This window comes from Enoplosus armatus, chromosome 10, assembly GCF_043641665.1.
Source record: "Enoplosus armatus isolate fEnoArm2 chromosome 10, fEnoArm2.hap1, whole genome shotgun sequence".
NCBI lineage: Eukaryota > Metazoa > Chordata > Actinopteri > Centrarchiformes > Enoplosidae > Enoplosus > Enoplosus armatus.
In genome coordinates, this window is record NC_092189.1 from 12,223,361 (window position 1) to 12,232,920 (window position 9,560).

At 42.7% G+C, this 9,560-nt stretch overlaps 1 protein-coding gene across 1 annotated transcript in view; it reads right to left on the bottom strand.

Moving 5' to 3' along the window:
• Positions 1-1,832, bottom strand: part of trpc7b (transient receptor potential cation channel, subfamily C, member 7b) — a 42,928-nt gene extending 41,096 nt beyond the window's left edge. The window contains exon 1 of the mRNA XM_070913012.1: positions 1,345-1,832. Within this exon, the coding sequence (XP_070769113.1) occupies positions 1,345-1,832 (488 nt within the window). The remainder of the gene's footprint in view (positions 1-1,344) is intronic.
• Between the last annotated feature and the right edge of the window lie 7,728 nt (positions 1,833-9,560).

The window sequence follows — 9,560 nt, forward strand, 5'->3', positions numbered from 1 at the left end:
TTAACCTTGTCAGGCATCAGTGAGAGCACACATGCTTCTTTTACATGCAAGGCCTTTTAAGATGAACACTGGTGTATCAAAGGAGCAGACCAGGGAAGATCAAAGACCCAACACTGAGGCCTGCCATTCTCAAAATCTGATAGTCTGTGCTAAACTGGCAGTGCTACATGAATATCCATGAAGTGTCACCATTTATGTCCCATTTGTATGTGTGTCTGCACATCTGCACGGATGCAATGGACCACCAAATGGTCTTGTGAGCATTTCTGTAACAATGAAGTAGTTAAACATATAGGACAGTTAAGAGAAATTAAATAGGACACTACATTTCCAAAATGGCAGAGAGGTTCAGGGTTTTATGACTGTGTCTGTGCATGTTTAGTGTGTGTGACATTGTGAGGATGTACTGTGCAAGCGGATTTCCATAGTCTGCTCCAGCTCAGTGTCACATGGCTTTGCCCCGGTGTCTCTCTCTTACTCAGACTAACACACAACACACCCACATATACACACACACAATCCCTGCTGACTACTGCTTATGCATTCATGCACAGGAACCAATCAAGATGTTCTCTCTCAACACAAGGACAACATCAGGGTTGTAGCCAGAAAACCCCCAAAGACACACTAATTCATTCAAACTCGCACACCGTTCACCCCCTGACTTATACATGTTGTATATAATGTACATGCATTCACAAGGGACACACTACAATCTAACCACAACAGCCACACACAGTCAGCTTAATGGAATGAGGTGAGAGAGAGACAGAGTTCCCAGTTATTTGGGAACAAATATTTAAGAAACATCATATTAAAGCACAAGCTAAGTAAAAATAACAGCAAAAAGTTTAAATATGACTGGTTAACACACACCTAATGCACCTACTGCAAATGTTCTGTTTAAGATGGGACAGCAGTTTCAAATGTAAGCAGTGCATGACAGAAAAACATATGATGATCTTGGTAATACTAATCTACTGTATATAAAATTCCAGTCCCTTTGATGTCATCCTGACATCCCGTTAAGCCCAGCTGAGTCCATTATGTCCATCAGTGGTCCACATCTGCACAGACAGGTGAATGCAGCTGGCTAAACTGACCTTACTTGTTGACATTCCCGGCGGATTAGTTGCTGTTGATTAAATTCTCTCAACCCAGAATAGCTTTGCCATTTCTAAACTATCACTCAGCAGCCTCTTTGCATAACTGCAAATTGCAGAGTTTGTAAATAACTCAACACAAGGCCGAGAAACTGGTCACTTTACTTATTTAACATGTCTGTGTAACAAAAAACATGTCATGTATCTAAAAGTTGTGGGTGAATATAAAAGGATGACTCACGTTTGCCTGCTTTCGGGGTTGAACTCGGTGTCGATGGGCTCCACAGAGTAGTGGTTCCCGTGCTCCGAGAGCTGCGGAGCCCGGTGGAGTCTCTGTCCGCGGTGCTGACAGCGCTCAGCGTTCGCCGCTCCTCGTCCTCTCCACTTGGGGAACGGGTCATCGTAGTGGTCGTGCAACGCATCTATCCGCACGTCCTGCCTCGCACGAAACGGAGAGCCGGTGTCCCCGGTGCCCTGGTGGAACTTTGGCGGTGTGAGGTGTGGGGAGTCTCCGGGTCCCCGGTTCTCTGGTGACGGGTGAATACACTCCTGAGAGGCTAGGTAAGGCGAGTCTGTGTCCCCCAGCAGCGGAGAGGCGGAGGAGAAGAGGTCTAGAGGCTGCGGAGTGGAAGGAGATCCTCGGGGAAGACAGTCGGACAGAGGCGGTGAGGGAGACTCAGAGAGATGCCCTCTCTCGCCGCTGTCGCTTTCCTCTCCCTCGTCAGACATTTGGAGAGTTCGTGAGCAACATACACTTTCAATATTTTTAGTTATGTGACAGACATTTAACCATGTTTGTCAAAGTTTCAACCGCACAAGTTTCTCCTGAGCCGCGCAGCAGCGACGAGCCAAGCCTCCACCTTACACAAGAGCGCGCGCACCAATTAGAGAGCACCGAGAGTGCGCGCGCAGGGAACCAGCCCTTTACAAAATGGAAGAAAATGAACAACTGGCAACATCACAAAACAGCTCAACTTACACATGGCATTGACCTACAAAAATGATTACATGTTACGAATCTTGTCTGATACAGTTGAATGTTGAAAAATAAGATGCACCAGGTGACCCAACTACTAACAGATAAAACCTGGTTTATAAAACAATGTCCCCCAGAGAGTTTGCACAGTTGCAGAGATGTTTCAAAAGAGGAGAGGGTGAGAGAGCGAGAGAGGGAGGGAGAGTGAAGGGGTTAACATGCCCACCTGTTGTATGCCAATTACTGGTCCTGACATAATCTTGTTATTGCTTCAGAGAACAAGCAATTAAAACTTAAAGTAGCTGCTGTGAATGTATTTTTGGATACATTGAGTCCTTGCCTGCTCTTTGGTAGGTTTAGATGTTTAGGTTACAAACCTGAACACAAAGCCTTTTAAGGTCTTTAGATATAAAAAAAAGAAGATAATACAGTGTTTGAATGTCACTCTGTTAGTGTGTAGCCTTGTGAGTGTGGTCTTGTAATTATAGGCAGAGACCCATTAGTCACGATGGAGACTTCCTGCACCCCCACACAGACAATAACCAGTTCTTACCCAGCTATTTGATCTATCCCTGTATTTGTGCACCCAACACATACACACAGATCACAACAAATCAAATTAACACACATCCCACATGACACACTGGCGTTTACATTTGGGTAGAAAATAGTTCCTTAGGTCTGTGGATTATCCTGAATAACTGGGTTTGTTTCTAGAAAAATAGAAATTAAAATAACCATCTGTTTTATCAGAACAGCCACCTGTCAGGAAAAATATGAATTAATAATAATAATGTGTAATAATGACTTAATCGCCACCATCTCTCTGCTTAATTCACTGCTGTTCTTAACAGCACCCTCTGTGTATTTAAGAAATTACTTTTTAAATGGGGAAACCCAATTCAGATGTCAGTCATGCGATGGGGGTCACACATGATTGGCATTTGGTCAGTAGCTACTGGTCAGTGGGTTAACAGTTGATGAGGGGAGAGGATGGGCTGCATGGTGTTGCATTTCACTATTCCAGTCTTATTTACACTGCAGCAGTATTTCTCCATCTGTAGATGCATAGACTTTGAATGGAATCCACAAATGAGTCAGATTGGACTTTCCCAGCTGTGCAGAGGTTTGGCGTTGTCTGCTGTACTGGTGCAGGGATACTGGAACTGTTTTGGCTTGGCGAGTCCTTCCTGAATTGAAACAACTAATAACCTCAACTGCTGCAAAAAAGAAAAAAAATAATGAATTGCTTATCTGTAAGTAACAAAAACACAAGAAGAAAAACTGTAGATTGATGTGTTCAGCTGTTGACCCCTATGTAAATCTTTATACGCTTCAGGGTTTCACTGCTTACGTTTGGCTCACTTCAGTAGCTTGAAATTGCTCAACTAAATGACATAAAAGTCGTTTCCAGGAAATGTTTTAAGAAATAAAGTAGATATAATTTCTTCTCTGGGAAATTATGAAACTAAGGGCCCATTAAAATATTTTAACGTCAGCTTTTCACATCTTCGCCACATTAGAGTGATAGGATTCAAATTGGGGGAAAAAAACTGTGAAACAGCTCAGCAGGTTTAATTACATGTATGAAAATGAATATTTTCATTATACTGGATACTCAAGACTGTGGGTTCCCTTTTGGCAAACTTCCAGTAAAACACTGGCCTGGGCTTGGATCTGTATGTTTTACACACATTCAAACCTGGTGACCTTGAGTGGGGAAACATCTAATGATGATGTGTTATCACTGCTGAAGTCCATCTGAATCTGACCCCACAGTTAATACAGAGATTAATGAGAACTGGGAGGGACTGTGCACCACTGTACATGGAGTGTTGAGTGAATGTCAAGAGGCACTGAGTGAGTGGCTGTCCATCTGTGTGTGTGTGTGTGTGTGTGTGCATCTGCCATTGCACCTCTTGTGTTATATTGCTTTGAGCTTTTGTAGTAGAAAAGGCTTGTTGTGAGTGTATGTGTGTGATTTCAAAGCTACAATAAGCTACTTTAAAAAAAAAGCTTTATCCAGACTATTTTTTTGTTTTGACAACCAGCCAAGCTTACACTGTATTGAAAGTACTGTTGTAAGAAGCCCAGTATTAACGAAGGGACCCTGTGTCTTAGTGAGTAAGTGAAACAATTATGTTGTACTCTAGTTGTCCAAGGCAGACCATTAATCTTCCTGCTTCACACAAGTGAGCCACTGCTGATTTGCAAACCATTCTAAATAGATCCTTTAATATATTGAAAACAATAGAATTACTCATAAGGCAGGGCCTCTCTATGGGTTGACATTTTCTGGCCTCACCCCAATCACTGATGTCACAGCAGTTTTCTCTATTGTCTGTCACAGGCAGAACTCCTGCTGGGGAATCACTGATTGGAGGTGTTTAAAAAAGCTACGTGCTTGAAAGTTTCAATCAACAGAGAACAGTGCAGCAGCACCTTTCTGTCCTGTGTGGTTCAGTGTGAAATGAGTGTTACAGAGCAAAGGTAGCAGCCACTTAATATGTCAAACACCACACTGAATTGTATGTCCGCTCAAAATGTTTGAGTGAAGATACTGTATTCCTAGTATGTTTAAGAAAGACAGGCAGAGATATATAAGGCAGGAAGACAGAGATGGAGATGTTTGATTGAATTACATCTTGCAACAGAACAAAGGTCAAGAAGGGTCACATTAAACACTCCTCCAATCTCCTCTGGCTGCCCAAACATTAAACACTCTTCTCTCACTGTTCATATTAAAACATGCAGACCCCACAAATCAGATGGTATCATACCTGATTGAAGAACACATACAGAAACACTGAGATCTGCTGTGACAGCTTCCTCTTTACAGGTCCTGCTTTCAACTGTCAACATCAGTACAGGAGACTGTGTCCATCCCCCATCAGTGGCATCACCAGCTAGCTGCTTGCATCTGGTAGAGAACCCAGCACCTCTCTGATGAACCCTCTGGCAGCTAAGTCAGTCTAGTCTGTTGGACATGGTGTTTTGGGGGTTCCATCCCCTGGTGACAGCAGACAGCAGATGTGCCAGCTACCGCTTGCCCTGGAGGAAACAAAGACTTATAGAATAAAGATTCACAGTCCTGGCTCCACATTTCACAGGTGTGTGCCTCAGCAAAGCTATGGCATCCAGACAGAGAGTCCATCAGAAAGAGCTGACAGTCCATGATGCCCTAAGCTGTTTATGGTGTTGGCTGAAGAAGGAAAGCTGCAACCCTGCTGTCCCAGCAGGTTCATGCAGTCTTCATTACCTCCGTTCCCTTCAGGTATGGAGAGCACAGCAGGCCTCCACTTTCTGACCATAGAAAGTGCCCTATATTCTAATGGATCCGCAACATTGGTCTGTCCATTTTGACAGACTAATCTCTGCCATTCATCTACCAACGGCTTTAAAATGGAGTCACCTGGGTTACATTTTTAGGTAGGAAAACACTGTTGGTTTAGTAGATTCTAGTAGATGCAGAAAATGGGAAATCACAAATGAAAGTACAAAGTATAGACAGATTACCATTCCATCTTTACTGACTGTTATCCATTTCTCCAGTTTCATGTGCTTCAGTACACACAGTCCAAGCCTTTAAAAAAACACGTTCTTTAGAAGAAAAAAAGGTCACATGCACAAGGAAAGATGACAGAGACAAACTCCATTTCCTAATGTATGTTCATGCACCCCGACAGAAAGGCAAGTAGTAGTAGATAATTCAAGCTCGCATATCATATATTCACACCTACAGCATGTACGCAGATGAAGCATACACACGACACACATGGATGTACTAAACGAGTCATGCTTCCAGTGTGTTGTTAGGCCTGTAAAACACTTGGTCAAGGTTAGAAAGAGATTCTGGTTCTGGTACGAGTGAAGAAGTTCAGTCTTATTTTTTGAGTTAGCACTGTTTTCCTCAATATTTGACCACACTCTTTCGCTAACCTTAACAAGACTTGCCTAAAATGCAAATGTTTCCTTGTTATGTTGATAAAAAATGTAATCCTGGTGGTATTTCATTTCCTGCAAAACACATTTGCTGATGCAAATATTGTTGCGTGTGAATATCATTTTTAGGAAACAGGATTGCACACAGAGTTCAAATGACAGAGTTCAAATGACAGATGGTAGAAAGGGTGACAAAAATCAATCATCCAGTGGGTCGCAGTGTTTCATCTCTGCATCTGTCCCCCTCTTTTTCGGGTCCTCTATTCATTCATTTACCATCAAACACTGTCTCTCCCTCGGCTCATTTAGTTCCTGTCACTGTTCCATCAGGTCACAGGTTTTTTGTGAGTTGGTCGCATGCTGCACAAAAAATAAAATACTTATTAGGATTATAGAGGGTTTCATTTAAAATATACATTTAATGTATTTTCATAGCCTGAATGGATTAGAAAAAACTGCATATTTCACTGAAACTGGAGGCACGTTGGGGAAACGTTGTGGAGATTCTTGGAAGAGCCAGAATATGCAAATCCAGTGCTTCTGAGACATCACCTATAGAGAGATTAAAGTAGTAGAGGATGCTTTCAATCATGTAAGAGACACAAAAAATATACGATTCTTTCAGCTTGTTCATCATTTTTGGCTTAATTAATCTTAACCAAATGTTGGAGTGGTGGACAAATATTTAGCCGTGAGATTGTTTTGTGAGGGGACAAAATGGTGGAAAAAACAGTGATCTGGATTTGTTGACTCTAATTAGACCTCACTGTTGAGGTGAGTGACTGAATGAGGCTAAAATAGCGATACAATGGTACCACCAGTCACAGGTAAACAAGGCTACAGAGCATCCTGTCTTCCTGTCCTATTGACATCAACAGGCCAATCAGTGTTGATGTGTCAGAGGAGGAAGGGCATGAAAGCCAATCACTCTCACCCCCCAATCGACCTCATGATAATTTTATTGGTTACTTGATCAATGACACGTCATGCCATCACTGGGGGCAGCACTCCCCTGAGGCCAGCAGACGATGGTAAGGAATAGATTTGTTCTTTAGTTTGCTCTGTGTGTTTACTTCATTCTCTCCTTCTCCAACCAGTAAGGTCCTCTACAGCTGAGACTGAAATAGCAGGCAGATATTGGAGTCAATCCATACCCTATGCATATTTTATTGGTACAGAGCAACAGGGGAGGCAATGAAGTGTTTAAAACTTTTATTATGTCTGCTTGCCAGGGTTTGATGAATGACTTGTGACAGAGCATTTAATGAGGTATTCTGCCAACTGGCTTTTATTAAAGATATCAGACATTTGTGTGTGTGCAGGTGTCTGAACCACACCGATTATACACACACACACACACACACACACACACACACAAATACATGCAAATAAATGCTGAGAAAATATTATTTCTTGTTGAGTTGTAGAAGTCCCCCATACAGTCAACAGTAATTACCATGTATTATTTACCCATACAGCAGGAATGTAATATCATAATGCAGCCCAACCATCTAGCTGACATATACATTTATTTAAAAAAGAGCATTACTAATATTATACTTTTATGTATTGAAATAAGAGAAATCCATATCCTCTCTCCTTGCTTCAGTGCATTCAATACATTCCCACCTCAACACATGACTCTAAGTCATTATGGAAAGTGGTCGCAAGTGTTTCTGATTCAGCTGGTTTTGCAGTGTGTGTGTGTATGTGTGCATTATTGTACCTGGCCTTTCAAGAGGCAAACTCAGCAGATGGAAGAATTCAAGTTCAATAAAATGTTTTAATTTCATGTGCAGGACAAGGACAAAGGGATAAAGGTCAAAGTCACTGTTGATGCTTGTTGTGAATTTTCTTCTGTTCAGCCCAGAGAGAAAAAAGAAAATATCAACTGACATTATTTCCCTGTACTCAGGTCTTTCTCTTGTGTGTAAAGCTCTAGCATGCATTCCTGAAAACAAACTGTGACCTTCTTTGAATGAAGACTGGACAAGTGAAGTTGCATTTCCTTCTTTAATTTGAAATTCTTAAGCCACCATCTAGTCCAACACTAGTAAGGATTTACAAAAACATTTTTATGATAAAATAGTGAGTCTAAAACAATCAGTTTTTTCTAAGTGAATGTGCATTGACGTATCACTTGCTGACAATTAGAGAGTGTTTTCACAGAGGAGCAGCTGCTGATTTTTGCGCTCTGGGGGTGAGAGTTGTCACAGACTCCAACTGGTAGTCCATGTAAAGTGGGGAATGTGGTTTCATTCCACCATGCAGAGCGGATCATTGGAGTAATACCTGCCATCAATTATCCTCACCAGTGGCCTATGCTGGGAGGATCAACACTGTCTCTGGCTCTGAGGCTGCTCCCTCAGCTGAACAGCTGGAGCACTGGATGTATGTGGGGGGGGGGGGCATTAAAGCCACAGAGACATCGAGTGAGAGGCCCCCTGCTAAGTAAACAAACCACCAGGGTTGATTTTAAACGAAGGTGTACTTCTGTGTCTACTTGAATGAAAGTCTAATTTACAAATCATTATTGATTGCACAGCAGGACAGGCTAAACGTCTGTGTGCAAGACGTGAATATTTGATAAGAAATCACAAATGTTCATGACAATGCAAATAAAACTATAACTAAAACTAAAACAACATGAAAGTTAAACTCATCATTTCATAATAACAAATAAAAGTCCCTTGTCTACAGGTTGGTACATGGTTAGAATCAGAATCAGAATCAGAAACTGTTTATTGCCAAGTAACATACATTACAAGGAATTTGCTGTGGTCTGAAGGTGCTATTGTTTTGATAACAAATAAGTAGAATATAAAAGCTAAAATAAGAATAAGATAAGATAAATAACAACAGTGCAGTGACCAGAATAAAGTAAAGTGTCCAGATAAAGTGTCCAGTAGGGGGTGGGTGCGTTAATGTAACGCAGTGGGGACAGGGGTGATGTACGTTAATATAACGTATAGCTTGTGTTTGTGTTCTGGGGGGGGGGGTCAGTGAGAGTTTGTCAGGTTGACTGCAGAGGGGAAGAAACTGTTTTTGTGGCGGGAGGTTTTGGTCCTGATGGACCGCAGCCTCCTGCCAGAGGGGAGGGGGTCGAACAGATGGTGTCCGGGGTGGGAGGGGTCGGCAGCGATCTTCCCTGCTCTCCTCAGGGTCCTGGAGGAGTACAGGTCCTGAAGAGATGGAAGGTTGCAGCCGATCACCCTCTCTGCAGAGCGGATGATACGCTGCAGTCTGCGTCTGTCCTTGGTGGAGGCAGCAGCGTACCAGACGGTGATGGAGGAGGTGAGGATGGACTCTATGATGGCAGTGTAGAAGTGAACCAGCATTGTTTGTGGCAGGTTAAACTTCCTCAGCTGCCTCAGGAAGTACATCCTCTGTTGGGCTTTCTTGATGAGGGAGCTGATGTTCAGCTCCCACTGGAGGTCCTGGCTGATGATGGAGCCCAGGAAACAGAAGGACTCCACAGTGTCCACTGGAGAGTCACACAGGGTGATGGGGGCGGGTGGGGCTGCGCTCTTCCTAAAGTC